Consider the following 25,268-nt stretch of genomic DNA (forward strand, 5'->3'; position numbering starts at 1 on the left):
TTTTTTTTAGCTACAAGAGTACTCACCATATATCAGATTCTCAAGAACCAGTTAATTTCACTATCAAAGAAATCAAAGCAAGAAACTAGCTTACCAGCTATCATAAACAATCTCTTCTTGGCTTTTCCTTGTGAACAAAAAAAAAAGAAATTGAAACATTAGAATAGCAAAGAAGAATATGAGATGGAATCAGTAGACGAGCAGAAGCGAAAATCAGTTCATCTGTGGAAAACCCATCAAAGAGCAGAAGTGAAAATCAGAAGCCTCCCTACAATCAAAATACAAATTCATAATCCTTACTAAAATATAGCAAAACACCATCAATTACATAGCCAAAAACCATGTAATTAGCAAAACATCATCAATTATATAGCAAAACACCATGTAATTAGCAAAACACCATCAATTACATAGCAAAACACCATCAACAGAGAAATCCACTTCCTTACACAAATTACTCCATTTATGCACGACTTCCTAGCATCCAAATAAAAATAAAAAAAAACCATGAAAAGGCAAGCAACTTGAAGTAAAATTTCATCTTCTTTTCCATCTTTGTCTTCTCCATTTCTAGCTGATTCATCTTCCTCACCAACCCAGGAATTACAGACCTTGCTCTTGAGCACATTGGAGGATCTTCCCACTGAAAAAATCTACACCCAATCTACATTTTTCACCAAAAAAAAAAAATCAGAGTGTATGAAAACGGAAAAATAGAAAGGAAAGACGAACTGAACGAACTGCTCTCTACATACCTTGTAGTCATGGCATGAATGGAATCGTCTACCTGGGTTTTGGTCAGTCCAAGATGTGCGAATGTAAGCTGGCTTACCACAATAACATTGTGTCCAACTGGCACGGAAGACATCTCATCAATCGGGCTCAGAGCAGGAAAAATGGTGGCGGGTTGGGGTCGATCGTCTTCTTCAGCTTCAGCGATGGGATGGCGAGTGTTGGGGGTTAGGGATTTTGGTCTTCAATTTCGATCGATTTGAGAGAGAAGATATTTCTTCTTCTTTTCTTTTGGGTTCTATTTTTTGTTTTCTCTTTTATTTTGTGTTCTTTTAGCTTAGTTGGCAGCTTAGTTGTCAATAATTTTTTACCCCCCCGCCACATCAGCAAAAGCCCCAAATTGGAACCCTAATTTATGTCCAGGTAGGCAATTTCCGGCGAATTTGCAAAATCCGATTGCTGGAGTCCTTTAATCGCAAAAAAAAAAATTAATTCTGGGATTCTATTTGCTACACCCTTAACTACAGTCCCTGAAATGTTACCCCCCCTAACATACGGGGCAGTAAATACAATTTAGCCAGTACACTTTTTTAGAGATAGTATATCTCATCTCATGAGGTATTTTTTGTCTATAGAAAAGTATATTAGTCTGGTATATATAGATGATGATTTTGGTCCTATTCAAATTAAAATTTATAATTTGGTGCAGTAATTTTAGAAAATGTGGCAATTTTGGTTTTTTTTTCCGATTAATTTGGTTGAAAATTTTCACTTCATTAGCCACGTCAACACATAAATTGGGAATTTCAATGAATTTGATGATACGGAAGTTCAACATGTTATTTTTTAGGAAATGACTTGGCAAAAACAAAACTATAATTTGAAAAAACTTGCCGTATCATCAAGTGATAATTTTCTCTTTGCCAAGTCATTTCCTTGGATAAAAAAAATATTGAACTGCCACGTCATCAAATTAATCGAAAGCTCCATTTTAGGTATTGACAAGGTTATTAACAGGGAATTTTTTCCAGCTAAATTCGTCGAAAAGGACAAAAAATTACTACAATTTTTAAAGTTACATAAACAAAGTGTAACTGATTTGAACATGACAAAAGATGTCGCGCCCCTAACTTATAGAATTAAAATCGCGTTTTTCCTTTTGCATAAAATTTCGTCTTTGAATAAGAATTCTACTCATAACTATAACTACAACTTTAGGGAGGTGTATTTTTAATTAAATGATTATATCTAATTTTTTTGAGGTGTTGATATAATTTATCCAGAAAAATAATTAATTATTTTTTTATTCAGGCCCATATTTGATTTGGATAGTATCTGAATGAATTTATAAAACGTTTGAGATCGAGCTTATAAGATTTTAAAAATTACTCGATAAATTTTATAACCAAAGAACTTATAAAATTTTTAAAAATTCTCATAAAATATTTGGATACATTTTCTGAACAGACAATTATAAATTATAAAAAGTCAGAACTTTATAAGCTTTTTTTTTTTTTTAAAAAAAAAAGAATTCTTCATTTGGTTAGATTTTTGTAGATTATCTTGACCTTTGGTGGATTATTGTAGATTTTTGAAAAATTGATGGAGAAGCTAAACAAACAAAACTCTCAAAATAACAAGTTAAATAAATTCAAGTTTTGGAACTAAAATTTTTAAAAATTTGACAGCACATTTGTTTAGGTTAATATTTAATTAAAAAAAGAGATAATTACGTTCTTCTCTCCTGAGGTTTGGGGTAATTATATATAGACCCCATGTGGTTTGAAAAAGTATATCTAACACCGTTGAAGTTTGCTTTCGTCTAATAAATAAGTCCCTCCATTAGTCAAAATTCATTGAATTTGCTGATATTTACAAAATGAACAAAATTAATATTTACTATCGATTGACTTATTGCAGATCAAATAATTTTTTTGGGCTAAAATATGCTTATAATGGTGAAGATATATACCTCATCATATGTATTAATGCATGAAGATTTATGAGGGTAATTTGATCATAAAAAAAATTATTTGACCTGCAGTAAGTCGGTAGTAAGTCAATTGGAGGTAAATATAGATTTTTTCTGATATTTTTTTATTAATATCAGCAATTCAGTGAATTTTGACAAACAGAGGTACTTGTTTATTAGATGGAAGCAAACCTTATAGGTGTTTAATGTAATTTTCCAAACTACTGAATTTATGTGTAATTATACCAAATCTCAAAAAAAAAAAAAAAAAACTCTCCCATGCGACATGTCAAACCCAACCAGGTGGCATCGTAGAATCAGAGGCCAGGCCAGCTTTTTGGCAACTTTTCCATTTACGGTGAGTTAGGCCGAACCATTGGAGCTCAAACAATTATTTTTCAAACTCAATAATGGTAACATGGGCGTCGTACAACATAGCTATATCTAGAATTAATACTTTCCATCAATTTCGATATAAATTACTTTTTAGCCAAATATATAATAAAATCAATTATTATAAAAGTCACTTAAATGAAAAATAATTCTTTTATAGTCGACTGTTAACATGTTAGGCCAAACTCCAACAAGTACTTATAACGCGACATTACATATGAATTGAAAGATTTATATTTTAAGAAAGACTTTTTTTATATATAATACAAGTGGAAATCGCATGTGCATTAGCCGAAAGGAGCAATTAGGAATGGGCGTTCGTTGGGTTTGAGTTTTTTGATCTGAGTATTGGATAATGTCGTAATCCTTGACACAAAGTCGAGTATTGACCATTACGAAGGTAATTAATTATATGTCGAAAATAAACATCCACTTCTAATAATGCTCATAGACGTTCAAGAACCAAACACCCGATCCGACCCGGACCGGCCGGGAAGAGTAACCAGTAACTGTCAACGTTCACGAGAGTTGAAAGTTGGGACTCTTACCAGACAGTAGTACGTTTCGCTTCAGGCATTGTACCTTCTGGTATACCTCAGCAATCCATCTATCCAGAAACAAGACAAAGCGTAGACTTCACTTGTACTCCTCTCCTCTCGAACAATTCCTCAACTGAAACCAAAACCCACCAACGAGAAACCGCAAAACCACCATCCTCTCCTACCCCCACCCGCCACCATGTTTAGGGACGTATCGGCGTGCAACACCTACAACTACGGCGACGCCCTCTACTGGGACGCCCGTTACATTCAAGAAGCGAACTGTGGTTCCTTCGATTGGTACCAACGCTATTCAGCTCTCCGCCCCTTTATCCGAAAATACATCTCCCCAAGCTCGCGGGTTCTCATGGTTGGTTGCGGGAATGCCGGTAAATTTTCCTGTTGGATTTCCAGTTTCAGTTTTGTTGTGAAACTCAGTTTGTGTTTTAGCTGTGTGAAAGTATTGCAGTATTTTTGTGATATATTTGTATTATGGCTGTTGTAAAGTGTTGGGATTTAGCATGTAAAACTGCCGTTATGCGCAACAGTGATAATTGTCTTAGAGAAATTCCCCTGAAATGAATTCCCATTGTTTATTTACTCTCTATTAATAGTTTGTTTTGTTTTTTTATTGATGAGGTTTATAATTTCTCTGGGGATTCAAGAAAGAAGTTTTCAAAACTGAAATTTGAAACAGTTTGTGGCAGTTCTGTGGTGGGGTTGGGGGTGGGGAAGGTTGAGACTGCTCTTTAGTTGTTGACTAGGATGCTATTTCTGTCGTTTTGGGTTTTGGATTTCATTTTTCGTTGGAAGGGAGAAAAGAGAACATAGAGGTCCTTGTTGCCTTTGCCGGGGTTTGGTATGTATCATGGTTCGACTTTGAATGGCTTATTGTCCTGTGTAAGATAGTGACTCTTGATGTCTCTCTCGTTTTTTGTTTCTCCTTAACCCTTTTCTTGTCCTTCGTTGGAGCAGGTAGTATGCATGTCTGTCTGGATGTAAATTTAAATGTCGTACCTCTTGTGAAATTTTTAAACTATCCAGTAAAAACTGTTCTCAATGGTATAATGGTACCAATATTTTCTTACATGTCATATAATTGTCGTCCTTCTACTTATTGACTGTTCTCAGTGGTATAGCTCCAAGTCTGTTATATGAATTTTCTGTTGTATGCATACATATGTGAGTGTGACATAGGTTTTTATTTGTGCCGCTAAACATAAAATATGTTACTTGCTTTTTAGTTATCTCGGAGGACATGGTTAAAGATGGTTTTGAAGATATAATGAACATTGACATATCATCTGTAGCTATTGAGATGATGAGAAAGAAGTATGAGGACGTGCCCCAATTGAAGTGTATCCTTGCGGAGATGACTACTGAAGTTTTTCATAGTTAAAAATTGCAAAGGGATTATTATGAGCTCTTTGTTAGGAAACATCAAATGCTTTTTCTTTTATTTTTCCATACAAACAAATTGAACCGTGTAAGTTAGTCATGTAAATATGATTATTTCCCTTCTGCGGTTGAAGAAGTATCAGAACATTTCTCCCTAGATGTCCTTACAAAGTTTCCCAGACATGCAAATGGATGTAAGAGATATGAGTTTCTTTCCTGATGATTCATTTGATAGCGTCATTGATAAAGGTAAATGGATCTCCTGTTCCTATATGGCATATGCATTAATTTTCTCATGTGCTGTAATCGATATATTTGATTCTGGCCTTATATTTTTTGCATGACCTGCTGATCTGCATGATAGGCACTCTTGACTCGTTGATGGTGAGTTGTATATTTGCCTTCTTTTCTTTCTATCTTTCTTTATTTTGTTTCCTGACTTATTTTCTTCTTCTCTCTGTTCCTTGTGGGATCACGAATCTGAAGTGTGGTACTGATGCTCCAATTAGTGCTTCTCAAATGTTGGGGGAAGTGAGCAGGTTCTAGGATTTATAGACTTTCCAGTGCCACTTATAAGTTTAAAAATCGTATATCATGTTGATTTTGGATTCCATCTTTACATCAATTTGCTTGCGTATTCCAATGACATATTATTGTTTTCCACTTGTAGGCTTCTTAAACCTGGAGGACTTTATATGTTGGTAAATTTACACCTGAAGATGTTCTATCTTGCCACGTTTACATCACGTCGTGATCCAAAGTAGATTTTCCTACCTTGGCTATTTGCAGATAACATATGGTGATCCTACTGTGCGGATGCCTCATATACATCAGCCAGTTTACAATTGGAAAATTGAATTGTACATCATACGTAAGTGACTCTTTATCTGACAATCAAGTTCCTTTGGTTGTGTTTTAGATTTTCAAGATACTCTATACAATTTTTAGCCCATTAAAGACATCCCATACTTTCTTGGTTGAGTCACTGTTGTGCCTTTTTTGTCATTCTGTTTCAAACTCTTTAAGCCTTCATTGATGTAGGTCGAAACTGATCGCAATGATGGTTTGATATATTTCTTTGTATCTTGTCTTGATCATGTTAAGTTTATGTTAGACTGTTTGCCAAACTGTCACAGTGATTGCAAGTAATGTTTTTCTATTGGTTCCTCAAACTTTCAGAAAAATATATGCTGCCCTAAGCACATTATTGAACTTATCTTTCATTAAATAATGTTAGGTTTAGTCCAAGTCGACCTTAAAGCAAGGTCCAATTAACTTTATACCTTCCTTGTAATAATGTTGACTCGCACTTCAACATGGTTTCATTATCAGGGGCAATATAAGCTAGTCCTTCTGGATCTGAAGTACAAGTGTGTTTTATAACATTGAACTGCAAAAAAATATACAAGTAATAAGTGTTACAACTTATGATATTGTTAGCTATTTCATGATAACTTTTGCCTTCCTCTACATTCCTCACAGGTGTAATCTATTGTTTCAAAACTTTTTTCTTTTGCTATACTTATTATCTTACGAATAATCATCTTCCTTCTTAATTATGGAAAATATGTAAGTCAGCACCTTTAAATCTTTGCAATGCATGAACTGAGGTGTTCGCCTTTACTCATACACATACAATTACATTTTTACTTGGAGTTCGGATGGTTTTCTGTATTCCATCTTTTTTATGAGAAATTGTATGGTGTTTGATGTCATGTATGATTTATAGTAATTATTTAAAAGAACGGAATACTGTCTAAATCCCAACCTAGAGCTGGCATTTCATGATTTCTGGGACGATACCTGCAGAGCATGAAGCAGTCTCTCTTTCACCCAATGTCTCCGTTCCTTTTTCACTTATAAAAGAGAAAATTTCAGTACTGTCTTCAAGGATAAAGAAGTGAAAGATAAGGACAAAAAATCATCAACCACTAACTGCAACTACTCATTACTCTTTAGTCTGTACAATTCCATCAACTTGACAATCACCACAACCACTTTCTCTCTAATTACTTGTATTCCTTCTGCCGCTTTGTAGCCCTTTTTTTCCATCTACTCCTATATCTAAGACACTGCACTATCATTTCCTTCAGCCCAATGCCCATCTCAATCATGACTCCCATATCGGCCGCAGTTACAAGAATTCACACCCAACATCTGTCATGATTCCAACCATTAACAAGGTTATCTGCGGTAAATATACAGACACATGTGATATAAAAAATGAAACACTGAGGTGGTTTAAACTAAGTAGGACGCAAAAAGATTCTATTGATCTGGAAGTTGGTGCCTGGGCTAATTGAAGCTTATTCTAAAGAACTTTTTATGTTATCCTTTCACATGCTACATCTTTCTGTGGAGTCTTTGTAGCTAAATATGTAAAGAAACTCTTCTAAGTTGCGGGTGCCAAAAAGATCTTCTCACCAGTATGACCAGAGTGTTGGTTCCAATGTGTGAAAATATGAAACCAACATGATGTTTCCAATATTAATGAGATCCAAAACAGGTCCTATGTGATGTCTCTATGAGACTAGAATAAATTTTATTTGGCTGTGGTTGCATCTGATCAATCACACACCTTTTAATACCTGTGTCTGCCTAATTGTTCAAGAAAGATCATGGAGGTCATCACTTGCTAGCCCTCATACCCCAGTAAGTTGCTTTAGTTATCCTCTATATACTCCTTTTCCAAGGTGCTGATATTCACTCAATTTAAAGGTTAATATTTTCAAAAGTAGTGTTTTCTCATTTTATCTTAAGCTCTATAATATATCAACAATGATCAAACTGTCACTGAAGGGACGCCAAATGGCTTGCCTTTTCAGTCTTTTTGCTTTTGTCAATTAAAAATATCAAACATATAATTAGACTAAATCCATTGTGTTATGGTCAAGGATACCTGTTATGTTATAGAGATCATTATGGAAAATAATGGCAAAAACTTCCATGTAAGTTTTGCCATCAACCAAATTCTCTCTCCCGTTAGGGTTTTCAGTGGAAAATGTTAACTTTAGCAACAAAACTTAGTGAACTTACTATATTGCCCTTGATCAACTGTCCTTGTCTTTTATTGACGAAGATATCCCTGGTAAGGTTTGAAATTTGAGGGTGTGAAGTAAAATGAAACACTATCCTAAAAGTGTTGGTATTGGATGTATAACAACAGTCATTTTGAGTTGGAAAGAAGGTTGTTTGTGCTCTCCTTTTGGCCTTTCCAAATTAAGTGATCAGAAACAGCCAAACAGGATCAATAGAACATCGTAGAATGACTGGAAGTAGGAGTAACACAATGTCCTTAAATGACCAGGATTAACAGAAGTCATCGAACGACCAAAACAAGAGTGATAAACACATAGAAACGACTGGTAGAAGTACTGGAAGGACTAACATAATTTCATAGAACGAACAAAAACGACATTGACAGAACGGTCCAGAATGGCTGAAAACAGTATTACATAGTGTCTTAGAATGATTAGGAACAGACTCAAGAGTTCTCGTACATGATTGGAATTTGAAACATGCCCAGACCATGGTAGAAATGAGGCACAAAAAGTGCATAAAAGAGCACACTTCTAATGGAATTGTTTCATATTGAAATTTTATTTTGGGAAGTACAAAAGACCCTTATAGAGGCACAAGGATAAATGGATCAATGGACCAATTACATAATAATCCACATATGGGTAATATATAAGAAATCCCTCATATCATGCTACCAACCATTAATGGCATGCAAATATGGTAATGTTACCTTAGAGAAGTTTCATTCATTTCTCTTGGTGATGAGATTGTAGTTCCGCCAAGATATTAATTTGTGGTAATTTCTTGGAATCGATACTATGCTGTGTTGTAATGTTACTAGTCCGTTTCTAATTGCAGCTAGACCTGGATTTCAACGGCCTGCTGGATCCACTGCATCGAGGTCACACTTGGAGCCTGTTCCTCTCACAGAGAAAGGTCTGCTACCTGCAGATTATGTTTTGGAAGATCCTGATTCTCATTTCATTTACGTGTGTAAAAAGATAGATGAACCGATTGATCTCAGTGACATATCTACAAATCCTTTGACTGATGGCGAAATGCAGAGATAACAATAGAGCTCGGCATGCAGGTTTCTTTGCTTCTGTGCACCAATTTTACTGTTGACCATTGCATTATGTTGAACAAACTAGTTTTTAATTCCTTATCCTGTTACCTATCCACAGGCATTTTGTAGCAGTTTAGCTCCTGATAAATTGGCGAGGGTGTCGGTTCCACTGGAGATGAGAAAAAGGGGGAAAGTTGTGTGTGGAATTTGCACAATGGAAAATCTGTTACTGGTTGGAAAATTACAAGCTCAGATTAAACTTCAACAAATTAATGTTCTATACCAAAAAGGTAATACGGGATAGGGGTTAACTCTTGATATTGCTGAATCATATCTGTTGTCAACCATGCTTTCTTTGGAAGATACCCCCCCTCTTTGCAGCCTGATGCTTCTTGTATCACATTTCCTGCAAATGATTAACTTTCTTGACATAGTGCTGAAAAATGGTGACTTGAGATTTTCCAATGTGAGATCCGCTGTTATATTGTTTTGGTTGCAAGTTTGTGTCTTTATTTTGATTACAGAGAAGTAGGAGGATAAGTAATTTGACCTTTGAGCTGTTGCAAATGTTTCTAAACAGTGAAACTTAGCAGTAGGTATTGGGTAGAAAGGGAATTTAGAGGGTGTTTGGGTGAGTTTATAAGTTTATTGAAACATTTTATATTATCTCATTAAAAATTTTTATATTCTAATAATAAAATAAATTTATGAATAAAAACATATTAACTAAAACTTAAAAAGGTACTTTATAAATAAAAAATATTACTTTACAAAGTAAATGCACACAATTAGAATTACAATATTTTTTCCATACTTTGTTTATTATGTTATATTATAAAAAATATTTTCTCTACGTCCAATATATATATATATATATATCTTTTTTAGGATAAATAAATATCAATTCATAAAAGTAAATTTGGGTCGAGATAATTATATATATACACAAGTACGATATTGTATTAATTCCATACTCTTCAAGTTTTAATTTTTATTCAATTATAAATATTAATATTTTGTTATTGCAGATATTCAACTATAATAATTGTACAACTTATTAAATATGATAATTAATTTGAAAGAATATTTATGACATTCTCAACAGATAAAGAAGTAAGAAGTATTAAAAATTTTACTATTAAATTAAGTTTAAATCTCATATTAGTTTTTTTTTATAGAAAGAAAAAATTATAAATTTAGAGACTCTTAAATAAAAAAATTATATAATAATATTTGTTTATGAAATTATTATAATAAATAAATATATTATTGCCATATCACTTCTATTTTATTGCTTTTTATTTAATGTGTATATATAAGGGTACATTTATACGTTGCTAATGACCATCTCATATTAATTTTTTATAAATTATAATAAATATAAATATGTATCTAAAATCTTTGATAGGTGAATTTATTTAGATAAAAATAGAGTAAACTTTTAATTAATCTAAAAGTTTCTAATTAATGTTTTTTTATATTTAATAGAATAAAATATAAATCTATTTAAGATAAATACAAATTAAATTAGTACCCTCATCTTAAAGATAACAGAGAAATTGTTGAAAAGATAAAGAGAAATTAATTCGAATTCTTGAGAAATACTTATCCCACTTTGCTTTTCTGTAAATCGAAAATTGAGATTACATAAAAGTAATTAACACTTTATCTCTCGAGTCACACTTGTCGGGAGGGATTTAATTCTTTTTTTCTTGTCGCAAATACTAAAAAAATTTATTACTAATTAAAATTTCATTAAATTCGGACTAACAATGTGATAAATAATTATTATTAATGTATGTCCCACACTTAAAAAATAGTTTTTATTTTTTAAACATATTTTAATTAATGAACTTAAAAATATTAAAACCAAAATACAAATAAGAAAGTTATACAAAATTTACGTCAGTAAGACGTTTAGAAAACTTAATAAATAAATAAATATTAGAAATATTTAAATTAATGACATCCTAAAAACAGTATGAGACGAAAATGGTATTCTCACTTAATAATAAAATAAAAATTAATTATAGTTATATAAATTTAAATTGTTCACCATAACTATGAGTTGTATCAATTATGTTTAATCGTACTTACAAAAATCCCGACCAACAATCATTGAGTGACTGTAATTAATGACTATTTACTATAATTATTTATTTTTAATTATGAAAATTAGCTATAATTAAATATTAAATTTCTTCTTAATATGAAATAGGATTAAGTCAAGATTAGTCAACAAACGGAATATCTTTTATTAATTCTTTTTTTTTTTCCAATTTTGTTCATTCATTTGATGATTTGTTACCATTCACTTGAGGAATTTGAATAAATTACCAATTGTTCCTCTTAGGGATTTTATTTCTCCAATGTTTAATTTGAATATTCTTTTCGTAAATTTCGATTGGTTGTTATCATTTCACAAATTTAAAATTATTAAATTCAAAACAACTGATGACTTATAATATTAATAATGTTTATTACTTTTAATTCAAAAATAAAATAGTACTAATAAAACTTAATAATCTAAGATACCACTCTCTAAATTTATATATATATATAAATGAACATAAAATGGTATATGAATAATTACATAATAAACGGTTGATGCATACTTAATGTGAACTAAAAACGATTCATTTAAGCAACATTCTGCCTGACAATTATTTATTTTTTTTAAAAAAGGAGTATTTAAATTAAAATACCGCCCATCAACGAGATTCAAATTTGAATAAATCGAGCCTTAATGGATAGCGTGTGTGTATATATATATATATATAGTAAATTTAATAAGATATATCGACTTCTTGAAGAACAAGGGCAAAAATGTCATTTAGTATCCACTCGAAACATTAGCTGATGGTCAACGTTATAGTTTGCTAAGTTCAAACGTAGTCGTGGATGTAAAAAGGGTGTGAGTGAATGTGTACCCAATTCAGACCAAAAAGTCTTCGAAGGATGGGCTGGTGAAATTACCAAAAAGGACAACCTTCCCTTTCCTTCTCTCTCTAACAGTAGACGCGTGTGTGTGTGTGTGTGTGTATATGTATGTAGATTTTGGTGAGGAGTCTTTCCAAGACTTTGCCAAATTTAGGCAGATTTTGGGATGTGATTTCTCGTATGTGAAAACCTGAAAAGAGGAAAGTGGGATCCACGGAGGCAAAAGAAAACCCAATAAAAGCAAAGTCCGAGCTTAATGTGGCAACTAGAGAGAGAAAGAGAAACAGAGTCATGCAGTGAATAGAATAGTAGGCCATGCAAAAGATTGCCGTTTCAGTGCCATTTGTGGGATTATAAATACCCTCTCTCTCTCTCTCCAACGCCTATCTGTATTCTTTCTCTTTTTTGCTTTCTTCTTGTTTGGAAACTCTGTTTTTTTGAGTTGAAAAGAAGGCCGGGTTTTCGGAGAGATCGAGGAGGAGTTGGGTTTCTTCGGGGGGTTTGATTGCAGATTCTTGGTGGGTTTAGGGAGAGGTGAAATGGGTCGGGGCAAGATCGAGATAAAGAAGATTGAGAATGCGAATAGCAGGCAGGTTACGTTCTCGAAGAGGCGGGCGGGGTTGTTTAAGAAGGCCTATGAACTGTCGGTTCTGTGCGAGGCTGATGTCGCCGTCATTATTTTCTCTAATACTGGAAAGGTCTTTGATTTCTCTAGTTCAAGGTCTGCATGCGGCTCTTTTTCTTCTCTTCTTTCAACTTTGTTTTCGGGATTTGTTTTTGGTGTGGTTTGGGGATTTCTTCATGTGGTTGCATGTGTTTCTTCTTCTTCATTGATTTAATTTCTTTTTTCCAACTTCAAGTGCAGAGGTTTTGATGAACTGTTTAAGTGGATTTCTTGGTTTTGATTTTTCGATTACTTGTCTTGATTTCTTGTTTTTGAACTTGCATGTTGCCCTTTTGATTTCTTTTCATTAAATTTGATTTTTTGGGGTGACTCAAATTTTCCTTTTTTTAAAAAAAAAAAAAAACTTTTGGTGTCTATTAATGAGAAGATAGCTTCTCATCTCAACTTTATTATATTCTCTGCCAGTTATAATCTCTAATTTTGAGTTGTTTCATCAGTTTCTACTCCTGAGGTTTTTATGCCGCAAAGGGTGCAGGATTTTGCAGTAATACTTCATAGATTTGTAACTCATGGTATCTCAATCTCTATTCCAATTTGTATACAGATCACAAGTTTATATATAATATCCGAATATGCTTGCAAAAATTAGATCATACATAGCTTTGCATGTTAGATTTGTCAAGTCCCCCAGATTTTTCTGCTATTTCTAAGAAAGATTGCTGCATAGGGATCTTAGTACTTAAAAATTGGAAAAGTCATGGTGTGGTAGATGACATTGTGCTTTCTGACTGATGGGCTGTTGGCTGTTTCCTTTTCTGTAGTTGTGCAACTTTTGTATCTTCAAATTGGGACTTGAATAATGGAAAATCTAACCATTAAAGAAATGTTTGAAAAATGAGTATTAATTCCCTTTTGAATTTCCTCTTGATTTTATGCCCTCTGTCTTTATGCCATTTTATTAGTTCAAAGGGAGTCCTACAGATTTTATGCCATTTTCTTTCTGTGTATTCAATTCAAAGTGGGGTTATTGTGCTTTTGTGTTTTCTTGTTGACTTAGAGAAATTAACCAGAGAACGAGAGTTTAGTATAATCTCCTGATCTGCAGTTAATTGTCTAATATTCGTCTTTCCCGGAATCTTTTCTTGTTGGTTTTGAGAATATTCATAAGAATGAAAATTTTATATCCATTTACTTCTTGTGATCTGAGGTTGATATTTGGTTAACCTTCATCTTCCAAGAAATCACATTTTGTGTCGAGTACATTCACCGTCTTTTCCTCAAGAATTGCTGTGTTCTTGGCATCGTTTAACTACCAAATATAAATACACCTCTGTTTGCTGAGGAGTTGTTTGTATGCATCCCGAGATTGTCCTATCCAACATGTTTTCTATTAGTATGTCTAAGCTCGAACCATGTCATTTGCCCCCATGTGTTTGTCTAATGTTTTTCCCAAAACAAGAAATTCAGTTGAAAGCAATAGTTTCGAGAGATACCAAGAGGTTAGAAAGAGGATGTAAACACTGTCTCCTTTATCATACCTGATGTTTTTGTAGTAACTTAAAGATTAGTGTATTCATCTTACCCGTATCTGTTAGTCATGTGAGACGGCATTTATAGTGAACATGATCAAATTCTGTCTGTTGTTTGCAGCATGAAGAAGATACTTACAAGATACAAGAAGTGCTTGGAATTGACACAGGGTCCTGCAGTGGAACAAAAACCAGAGGTGTGCTGATTTCTTTTTACCTGCATTTTCGCCTGTTGCTGCTCTAGTCTTATTCTCTCCAACTTTGCTGCATGTCTCTCACAACCAACAAACTTAATATTATAGTCACCTATGAACTCATGAAATTCCTACCTCTGGAAGCAGTCGTGGAATTTTGAAAAGAGCTGGATTTTCGTCTTCATTTCTGTTATAAAAATACACATCCTGACCGAGAATTTTTCTAATATTCTTGTTGACGAACTACATGTCTTGGTTACAATGGCCATAATTGAGGTATCTAAGTTGCTTTTGTATGGCATGTTCTCTTTAATCAGAAGCAGCAACCCAAGGAGGTGGACGTCCTCAAAGAGGAGATAGAAAAGCTCAAATTAAAGCAGCTGTATGATTTACTTTTATAACCTGAATATCACCATGGATTTTCCGAACATCTGTAATTTTATTCTCTCAGTGGCTATGACGTGTAGGCGATTCTTGGGTAAAGACTTCACGGGCATGAGCTTACAAGACTTGCGTGCGCTAGAACAACAACTAAATGAAGGGCTGCTGTGCATTAAGGAGAGGAAGGTTCAACACTTGTGTTCAGTTGTTTATACTATTTAATTTATTTTACTCAATTAAATTTGAGATACCGGAACCAGAAACGTATTTATGTTTTAATTATATATATATTTTTTGGTTCTGAAAAATAATTTTCTGAAAAATTTCAGGAGCAATTATTGATGCAGCAACTAGCACAATCTAGAGTTCAGGTAAGAATTTGTTTCATTTTATTGCTTAGTTTATAAAAGTGAAGTTACTTCAACCAAGAAATTTAATTAAAAGTTGAGCATCAGAATTATTTTGATATTTGAAAACTTTAGCTACAAAATTTGCACGGGAAATTTCTTTTCCTGGTCTAAGCAGTCATTGCTTTTCGATCATTGCAGGAACAACGGGCAGTGCTAGAAAACGAGACCTTACGCAAACAGGCAAAAAAAAGCTTTCAATATCTTCGCTCTCTTGGCTCTTTAGTCATGATTTATTCATGAAAAAATCGTTGGTCGGGTTAATGTAGGTTGAAGAACTTCGAACATTGTTCCCATCAACCAGTTATGCAAGTCCACTTTGTATCGAGTTCCATTCAACAGTTAAAAAGAGCAACCCAGTCTCTAAGGCAGGTTCAAGAAGCCCTGAAACGGCATGCAACGGTAGACTTGAAGATGAAGACTCAGACACCACCCTGCACTTGGGGTAATTTGTTCCCTTCACATTTCCATCATTTCGCTGTCTTTTCTCCTTTCACTACTTATTTTCCTCCACCCCTCAATAGCATCATGAGTTAATATGTCATTTATTTTCCAAAACAATTCCAAACGGCGCGAATTGCTTGTAGCATTATCTCCGGTCTGATGTAAGTTGAATTATGCAGGCCCCCATCCGGGATTAGTCGGAAAAGGAAGACGCCGGATGGTGAAACTCATTCAAGCACTTCCTAGACTCAAATTCGCCGGCAGCGGTGATCAGTTTTCTTGCTTTATGCTCCCCCTCCCTGTGCTATAGGACCAAGAAAGACTGAATCAAGGAATAGTTTGTTGAGACATCTAATGAGGCACATTTCCCTTTCACCTTTAATGACTGATGATACAATGGAGGTTCAGATTTCATCATCTTTGTTTAGCTTTTTTTCATGAGAAGATATCCTATATACACTACACTACAGCCACTGTGTTCCGATCCAGATTGTACATAGGTTTTTTCTTCTATTGCTTTTGCTTCTCTATTTCAATCTCTCAAAATCCCTACCTGTTGCATGGTTGGCTTGCAGTGGGGATTTTTTGGTCACATTCTGGTGTCAGACATTACCTGGCATGCGTATCTTTTATGAATTAAATTAAAGGGTTAGTCCTTGGAAAATGTGAAATTAATTTATATATATATATATATATGTATATAAATTAAACTTGCACCCATTGTGAGAATTTTTTATTTACATTTGTATTCTTTTCTTTGGGTGAAAAAAATGCTCATTATTAGTAAAAATAAAAAAAAAGTATTCAAATTTTTAATTTTACACCTCTTTTACTATTTTCTATGAATTACTCATGACATGGTTAGTTTTTTCATTCCTCAACATTTACTTTATATTTAATGATAATAATTCGAAATGGATGGTGTACAATTATAAATGGAGTTCTTGGATTGGAGAAAAATATAATTTTATATTTTTAGAGAAAATTTAAGTATAATTAATCTTTAAATATAATTATAAATTAAAAATTATGTGTATAAAAATAAGTAAGAGACTTAAGAAACTCAAAAAGAAAGAAATAGGAAGGCTTATGGCACTCTTCGAGGTCCAAGACATCCCACACTCATAACGCTCTCAAGATTTGAGATTCAGGACATCCCACACTTATAACGCTCCCACAAGGTCAAGGATGTTTCAGCCCATAATCTACTTCCTAAGAAGCCCAAGAAGAAGGGACGAGGTCCAGGATATCTCCCCATTCCGACTATGGTTAAAACCCTACAAAATATTCATTCTAAAAATTCCATGCATGTGGCGATCCACTCTCCCACGTGTCAACAGCCACCTCAGACCACATCAATCCTAAGAGGTTTACGTAAGCAACGAGGGACTCTTTGGCTGCTAGGACTCATTGCAGATTAGGGGTCTCCCTAGATTGAAGGAGACTCTTATTAATGCACGTCCAGCTGCGGATAAGGACGACCTACCCTTTATTCCAACCATCGCAACCAAATTCCACAAGAATCTAGACCCCCAGCAGACGAGACACTCCCCTATAAATACAGGTTTGGTCTCTTCAGGTCGAGGACACCTCTCTTACTCTCAAAACTATCCTTTAAGCTCTCTCTAAACATATTATCACGTGTTTTTGCACTTTTCACTAACTTTATTCACCATATGTCAATTTTTAATTAAATTCACTTACTTTTAACTTTATTTCACCTCGAATAAATAGGTAGTAATTAGTACGTCATAGGTAGTTTTCAAACAATTCCATACAACAAGAGTTAGTGAATAGAGGTGTTTCCAAACAATTCCATACAACAAGAGTTAGTGAACATGCCAGACACCACACAAGCAGTCAAGTCACACAACTAGTTAAATCAGACAACAAGTCAAGTCAAGACACATAGTAGCAAGCCAAGTCAAATCATACATAACAACGAGCCAAGATAAGCACATGACAAATCAAGTCCAAAGCTTAAATGCACAACTCATCGCCAAGATGAACTGAGGCTAACATCTTTACGGTATCAAATTCCCAATGCCTTGATGCGATAAGATAATCCATAATTTTCTCCCATAAGTCCTGACTCCAGGGAGGACTACGAATCCGCATTGAAAAAGAACTTTCATCCCTTGGACTATGTTTGGAGAGAAGAATTGGGGGTGTAGCTTTTAATTGCAAAGATCCTCTCCAAAGATTGTAACTCTTTGTTTTTAAATTTATAGATTAATTTGTACATATCTAAACATGTAATAAGCTTTTTGCAGAGAATATAGACTGAGAAAATTGAATGAAAATCATATTCAAATAAATTGGCAATAAATAACTAAAAATTATATTTAAATAAGTTGACAAAACTACCCCGACACATATATATTTGGACATATATACGCATGTGGAAAAGACGTGAGACTGAGAAAAATAGATGATAAATATCTAGTAAATTATCAAATTTGTTATGGACAGATTCTTATTAAATATATATATATATATAAATTAGTACCACCAAACTACTAGGATTTAAATATCGAATTTTTAGTGCAACATCCCCAATTTTAAGAAATGTGTTCCCTTTTCCAAAAAACTTAGATATGTCAAACCAAAAAAATTGTAATTCCTAACAAACAAACAGATCCTTAAATGGGTTCGAATCCATAATAGAATGTAGAGTAATATGTGTGGGCTTCTCTCCAATTGGGCCCAAATTGGTTTAACCCATTTAGTTTAGTCCAGTTCCACAGTCATGACAAGTCCAAACTGTTAGCACATTTGGGCCCTCAGGCCCAGATTGTTCAAATAGGCTTCACAATCTTCTATTCATTTATATATATATTTTTTTCTTTTGTGTTTTTCTTAATAACTTAAAATTAATTTTTTTGTTATTATTTTTTAATTTATTTAATTTTTCTTTATACGAGAATAAAAATTGATGCATAAAAGATATATGATTGAAAATAAGTAGTAGAGAAAGAAAATAAATAGCTGTGAAAAGTAATAATATAGAGAAAAATAACGACCAGCATAACAACGCTCATTAAATATAATTATAAGAACCTCTTTATTTATCTGAAATGTTTGGTTTCGATTATAGTAGAGAAATTGTATTTTTTGTCCCATATCTTAGCCTAATACATTTTCAATTCAATTACTTACGAGATTTTAAAAAATAATCTCGTAACTTGTAAAAAAGTCTCACTTTCAGTCATTTTGCCAACTTCCCTTAGATTGCGTTTGGATTGAAGGATTTCAAATTATGTGTTAAATCCTTAATAACAAATTCTTTGAATTTATTCGGGTAATTTAAAATTTAAACGATTTCAAATCTTTCATTTTTAGTTCTAAACTATATTTTCTTGAATATTGATGGATTTCATATTCCTTTAAAATTGAGTTATTTAAAATCCTTTTTCAAAATTCAAATCCGAACCCATCAATCCAAATGCTCCCTTAAAAAATTGATGGGGAAAAAAACCAAGTGTAAATCACGTGTCTGTTATTCTTTCAAAATGGAAGAAAAACGACCATGTGACTTCAACGTGATTTTTTCTGCTAATTTCCTAACAAAAATCAGTAGAAGAGCCTAAAACAATTATTTTCAAAAATCTCGAAAGTAGTTTAAGAATTATCTTTAAAGATACTGTAAGTAACGAGACTAAAAATATACAAAATCTAGTATAAAAGGAAAAAAAAACACATACAGTTTCCCCTTTCCATTAGAACTACCATAATTTCAAATATTATTTCACTTTAATCTGCCTGAAATATATTTTATTAATATATTCGTACTTATATCAAACCCTATAAAAAAAATACTATATCAGTAGTAATTAATATATTTTTCTAAAAAAGAAAAAAAAAACCATTTCTTAGAAAATGACGTGCCATTGAAATGCAGCCGTATTTTTGGAATCTTGGAATGCGCCAAAGCTCGTGAATAACATTGCGATATTTAGAGAAATATGAAAAGCTATGGAAAACGTGGATAGCAACAGCGCTTTTGGAGGGTAGTTCACTGAAGTCGCATCCCAAATGGTATAATATTGATGGGCCATCTCTCAAAGTTATAAATTAACTTCAAAGCCAAGTGAGGGACACAACTCAGAGTTTGTTTCTCACCATTTGGATTTTTGTGGTGAAAGGGACAAAGACAAATATATATATATATATATATATATATATAAAATCACACCTGCTAAAGGTAATATCTCATAAAATATTAAGCAATAATTTTAAAATTATTATTAAAAATATATATTAAGTAAAGATAATAATTTTGGTCCCGTCATAATATAATTATTAGTGTTAAAAGAATTGTACGTAAAGATATCATTATAAATAATTAATTATATATCTATAGAGACGAACATATATAATGACAATATTTATTTATTGTTATCATACGCGTGGCATTAATTATTTTCAATGACGGGTTTATGCTCGATTTTCTTATTGCTAGTTCTTACTGGTGACAAGTTTTACAAAGCAGTTGTCAGTATTAAAATTAGAGAGAGTTATATCTATACTCTCTCATTTATTATTTATGTACGCAAATCATTCCTACTTATTGAAAAATTACATAAATTATTCCCGACAGTCTTTTCCGACGAAAAATAAAAGATCTCTATTGACCTGTTCAAAGTTTAATATATTTTTCAATGTTAGAAATGTCATCGGGAGGTGTTTCTGTAATTTTTTAAAATATTGGAGTGATTGCTGTAAAAAACCAATACTTGATGGGGTGTAAATATAATTATTACAAAACTCATTATAGTGATAGAATAAGAATTTCTGTCACTTAATATGTATGATTTAGTAATTATTTTAAAATATTACACATAATTAAATAAGTTTCGAAGTCCACTGATAAAATAGGACTCGACACTTGCCCTGCCTTTAATTTGGACCTAAAATTTGCCTCACCCCAATCAGATTTGAATTGTGGATTGAAAGTGCAAAACCAAATTAAATTTTCTATTATTTTTATTTAATCAGCATAATTTTTTTTAATATTTAATAAGTTATAACTATATTAAGAATATAACTTAATTTGTAAATATATGTATTAAATGAAAATAAAAGTTTCAATAAATTAAATGTATTTCTTAATAATTATGTACGACGGTTCTGGGGCAAGACTCCAGACCCCTCATGAACTCAGTCGAGTCCACAAAATAAAAGCTCATTCCCAAACCCAAATTAAATAATTCAAACCCTAATCCGCTCAATTAGGGCCGGTCCCCGATCCATCTGCCCCGTTTATCATTTTTGTCTATCCTAAATTTATTATCTTATTTTTGAAAATCAACAAATAATTGATTAAATTGTCCATTATACCCCTCCTCTATTATATAATCAACCCCAATTGCAATTGAGTTACAAATTAACATGACCATACAACTATAGTACAATTTTGTCAACAATTCGTTTTCACAACCTAATTACACAATTTTTAAAAAGGGGAAATACATTAACTTTTTTTAATTTATAAAAAAAAAAGCAAATTAAAATAACTCATGGAATGAAGAGAGCAATAGTTAATCCATGATATGTAGAGTATTTTTTTCAGTAGTATTCTAAATTTCAATTATTAGTAAATAATATATTAATAATAAAAAATTAAACAGAATTTAGTATTACAATAAATTAACACTTATATAATAATAAATTATATTTATAATTTATAAAATTATGGAACCTCAATTTCGCGGATACTCGATTGGCCAATGTGTACTAGTTGATATTTTGAGTTTGTTAAGGAAAAAATGACAAAACTTAGTGGAAAGAATCCAAAAGAATACCAAAGAAAGAAAAACATGTAAAAAGACAACAACCTTTTTCCATCTCAATTTCCGTTTGAACAGAAGTGAGTGTACTTAATTGTCAGAAAAAGGCACCTGCCTCAGGCTCCTCTTAGTATTCTATTGGGGAGATGGAGGGACCCCCCCCCCCTCCCCACTGTTCCTGTAATAATAATTTATCATCATTAATTCCATTATTTCTTCTGCTCCTCTGTTCAACTACTCCACATCATCCTCGTCGTCTTGTTATACTTTGATTCAATTTCATGAGATTAAGTAATTCAGGGATATAAGAATTGCGGACATTTTATATTGATTGCAGACGAAAAGATTAAAAGATTTAGGATTTATTTTTCTAACAGAACGTTTTTTAAGAATAAAATTGTGAGACTTATAACAAGTCGGAGTATATAATAATAAATTAAACAATGGAATATATAGTAATCGAGTGGGAAGTCATATCAGAGCTTTTATGGTAAATTGGTCATATATATAGTGAGATATTAATTACATGATGCAAATACCTTTATTATCTTTTTATGATGTTTTTACTATTATTAAGAGTTGAAAATAAGTACGTGTAAGATAAATATTTCGATGTAAATGTATGTCAAATATTTTTAAGTAAATATACCGACGAGGTTGAAATAGATTTGGCATGTGCTTGCATATAGCGATCAGAGTCTCTGTTCAAAATATTATCTGTTCTGGTAGCTAGGAGTCGTACAATTTATTTTGAAAAGGCATGTCATAAAGGAAATATGATGAAGCCTTGGGACTAATAAATTGTACGAGCCTCTCATCTGCTGCTGATGTGGGACTGAAGCAAGCACTATCCCTTACCATTGAGTCCTAGATGAGAGGCTTGGCATGGCCTCGTTCGTACAAACAACATCAAACTGATATTATTCCTGCGCATTTTTCCTTTTCTTCTTCGTCTTTCTTCTCATGAAAATTTCTCTCCTACTTGTAAAATGAGGGATTTTTATAGAACCCCCAAATTAGTTAAGCGGTGGAATATATGTTGGAGATATTGTGTGATATATGTTTATGATTATACCTGAAAATAATTTTATATATAAAACATCAATATAATAATTAGTCATTCCCAATATTGTATATAGAGATGAAATAAATTATATAAAAATCACGCAATTAAAAATTACTGTACTGACGGAGAGTCAAGATTCTTGTTATTGTCCTTAAGCCATGATTTTCACCCAATGTGCATGTATTGAATGTCGATAACGACTTTGAAATAAAATCCCGTTATTATATAATAGTGTCCCATCTAATGTGTACAATCACGAAGAAACTAGAAAATAATCCTTAGTCACGTTGTCAAAACTTTAAAATGCTTATAAGAGGAAAAAAGTATTTTGGAACTGCCCATATGAAAACTTTTCAAATTGAAAAATGACTAATGTGCCACAATTGAAGAAGGTAGCGACCCTTCAAATAGTTTTAAGAATTCGATCATTATAAAAAACTTATTAACCTAATAAAAACTCACCAATTTTTATAATAAATTTATTGAAAAAAGTTTAAGCAATTGCAATATAGTTTCGAAATGAATCAGATAATAATAATTTTAAAACTCAATTTCTGTTTAATCCAAATATTTTTTCTGCAAAAAAATATATACGGAGACTTTCATCCTAATGCACACACCAACACTAGCGACGCACGTATGGAGCAACCCCATTTTTACTCTAAACTCCATAATATTTCAAAAACTTGTTGAACCTTAAACTCAATATAAGTAGTTTATTTATCCAATAAGCTTTCAACGTGGGACAAAAATGAGTATGAAATAATCTCTTCCCGGCATCTACTTATGTACACATCAAGGCACAACATCTTCCCATTATATTCCTATATGAGACAACATCACTTCTCCTTGGTCTACTCACTCTAATCTATGGATTTCACTACATATTAGTATTCATATTTTAGACTAACTATTATTACAAATTAGCAATATTAACATGCCAATTACAACAAAACTCAACTATAAATTCCCCACATAAACATATAAAATGTATTGACTAAATACTTATTAAATCTTATAAAATTATAATTAAATTAATATAATAATGGGTCATAAACCTTAAATAAGTATTAAATGAAATAGGGACATTATAAATTGAAATAAAATGTTAGAAATAATTTAGCAATGTAGAAAATTTTAAAACTTAGTCCTGAATCCCAACAATCCCTCCACAAAATTTCAAATTCTTGAAAACTAAATATGTCACACAATAAAATGGCAACTTATACCACGCAATCGATATTTGTACCTTTCTAGCTTGATCATACACTTAGTGTTGATAATATCCTTTTTAAGAAATAATAATTGACTCTGCCTCGAAACTTTCATTTATGTAACTCTCCAAAGATTTATGTGATCTATAGCCCGCGTTAATGTATATATATATATATATATAATTATATGAATGTAAAACAAGATGTATTTAGATATTCTTGAAAATCGCTTTGCAGGTCACGCCTAGCTCTCTAGAATGACAAATAAGACCTCAAACATGATCATTATAATATAAATAATTAACTAGATCCGTGTGCTCTACATTTTAGTCGTACCGTTCAGTGTCCGACTTGAACTAAACCTGATGACGTATAAGAAACCACCACACATGTTCGATCAAAATTAGATAAAAGGACTATAATTATGACCTTTCTGGTGTTGTTCTTACCGAACCTGTGGTTCTAGAGATTCTTGAGAGACTTGAACCCAAATCCAAACTTAATAGACTTATCATACTTGACCTATCAAATTCAAATTTCAAATAAAAAATATTAAAATAACGTAAGTTTCATATACAAATAAAATAACATATAAAATAAAACATCAATAATGACACGTCTGATCTAAAATAAATTCCCTAATGATTTTGTGGTGGGCCATAAAGTTAAGGGAAATTTCCAAGAAATAGTATATCAAAGTTTTCTATTCTTTTGTTAGACAAGCAGAATGATACCCTTCTGGAAATGGATGATTTTTAGTACAGTACAAATCCGTCCTTATGTCAATAATGCATACACATATATATATAAATAGTCTAATTCACCACAATATTTATATCAGCATCGCACATGCCAATAGTTGACTTGACACCCTAATTACAATGGACCTCTTAATTGTGATCTACATATGAATCATAAATATGCACCAATGAATATGAATCCACCACTTATCCAAATTATTTATTTTAATCCAATAAAAACCAACTTAATTATATATAATATATCCTCAACCACAAAAAATAAAAACAAGAACTTGACATTTCCATCTTGACATATATAATTTGGATTAATATATATATATGTGTGTGTTTTGTTACAAGAGAAAATGGGAAAGTACGAATGACGTCTCACAGGCCCGTCATGGAGAATTGCACATAAATCATGTATGACGGATAGGATTTCTATAACTGATCTATTATCACTAAAAATCAAAATCATGTAATTTTTAACAAAAAAATCATGACGTACGCTTAGCTCTATCAAACACATAATAAGAATTCGAACCCGTATATGTGGGTGAGTTTGGGACCAACATATATATATATATATGTATATATACAAAAGAATGTTTATTCAATTCTCCGACTAATTAAATTTTAAATTAAATCAAACTTTAAATATGAATTCCATAAATTAAAGAGTAGTGAGTTAATCTTTATAGCCTAATTTTTTTTAAATATGTTTATTAATAAGAGCAAAAATGGGGAAGTATTTTATTTTATTTTAAAAAAAGAATTTTGTAGAAGCTCATAATATGGCATTTCCATGTTGCATATTG

General features: G+C 32.2%; 2 protein-coding genes and 1 long non-coding RNA gene across 4 annotated transcripts; 2 read left to right on the forward strand and 1 right to left on the reverse strand.

Moving 5' to 3' along the window:
• Positions 1–32: 32 nt before the first annotated feature.
• LOC148786712 (uncharacterized) lies at positions 33–1,013 on the reverse strand. Its single transcript, XR_016067955.1, has 2 exons — positions 756–1,013; positions 33–664 (listed from the first exon to the last, which is right to left on the reverse strand). It is a non-coding gene; the product is annotated as an uncharacterized LOC148786712 (long non-coding RNA).
• Positions 1,014–3,582: 2,569 nt separating this feature from the next.
• On the forward strand, positions 3,583–9,620 carry LOC105172133 (S-adenosyl-L-methionine-dependent methyltransferases superfamily protein). 2 transcript variants are annotated; one of them, XM_011093474.3, is made up of 9 exons: positions 3,583–4,025; positions 4,947–4,994; positions 5,215–5,283; positions 5,399–5,418; positions 5,521–5,573; positions 5,705–5,735; positions 5,824–5,905; positions 8,914–9,145; positions 9,240–9,620. In XM_011093474.3, exons 1-8 carry the CDS (start codon positions 3,836–3,838, stop codon positions 9,123–9,125), a joined length of 705 nt encoding a protein of 234 aa, XP_011091776.1. In that variant the 5' UTR covers positions 3,583–3,835; the 3' UTR covers positions 9,126–9,145; positions 9,240–9,620. The 2 variants fall into 2 exon arrangements, with proteins under 2 accessions (XP_011091776.1, XP_011091775.1); XM_011093473.3 differs by having other exon boundaries at positions 3,600–4,025; positions 4,881–4,994.
• A 2,590-nt stretch (positions 9,621–12,210) lies between these two features.
• Positions 12,211–16,154, forward strand: AGL15 (AGAMOUS-like 15). Its single transcript, XM_011093472.3, has 8 exons — positions 12,211–12,782; positions 14,337–14,412; positions 14,727–14,791; positions 14,877–14,976; positions 15,120–15,161; positions 15,339–15,380; positions 15,467–15,642; positions 15,821–16,154. Exons 1-8 carry the CDS (start codon positions 12,601–12,603, stop codon positions 15,885–15,887), a joined length of 750 nt encoding a protein of 249 aa, XP_011091774.1. The 5' UTR covers positions 12,211–12,600; the 3' UTR covers positions 15,888–16,154.
• The last annotated feature ends 9,114 nt before the right edge of the window (positions 16,155–25,268 follow it).

Source organism: Sesamum indicum, linkage group LG10, assembly GCF_026168435.1.
Source record: "Sesamum indicum cultivar Baizhima isolate 11 linkage group LG10, ASM2616843v1, whole genome shotgun sequence".
In the NCBI taxonomy this organism is placed as follows: Eukaryota; Viridiplantae; Streptophyta; class Magnoliopsida; order Lamiales; family Pedaliaceae; genus Sesamum; species Sesamum indicum.

Bases quoted from the DNA above. Each gene is read 5' to 3' on its own strand.
- LOC105172133 (XM_011093473.3), top strand. From the start codon at position 3,836: ATGTTTAGGGACGTATCGGCGTGCAACACCTACAACTACGGCGACGCC. The intron at 5,284-5,398 runs GTAAATGGATCT...TCTGCATGATAG, and splicing joins TGATAGCGTCATTGATAAAG to GCACTCTTGACTCGTTGATG. The intron at 5,574-5,704 runs GTTCTAGGATTT...TTCCACTTGTAG, and splicing joins ATGTTGGGGGAAGTGAGCAG to GCTTCTTAAACCTGGAGGAC.
- AGL15 (XM_011093472.3), top strand. From the start codon at position 12,601: ATGGGTCGGGGCAAGATCGAGATAAAGAAGATTGAGAATGCGAATAGC. The intron at 15,381-15,466 runs GCAAAAAAAAGC...GGGTTAATGTAG, and splicing joins ACGAGACCTTACGCAAACAG to GTTGAAGAACTTCGAACATT. The intron at 15,643-15,820 runs GTAATTTGTTCC...TGAATTATGCAG, and splicing joins GACACCACCCTGCACTTGGG to GCCCCCATCCGGGATTAGTC.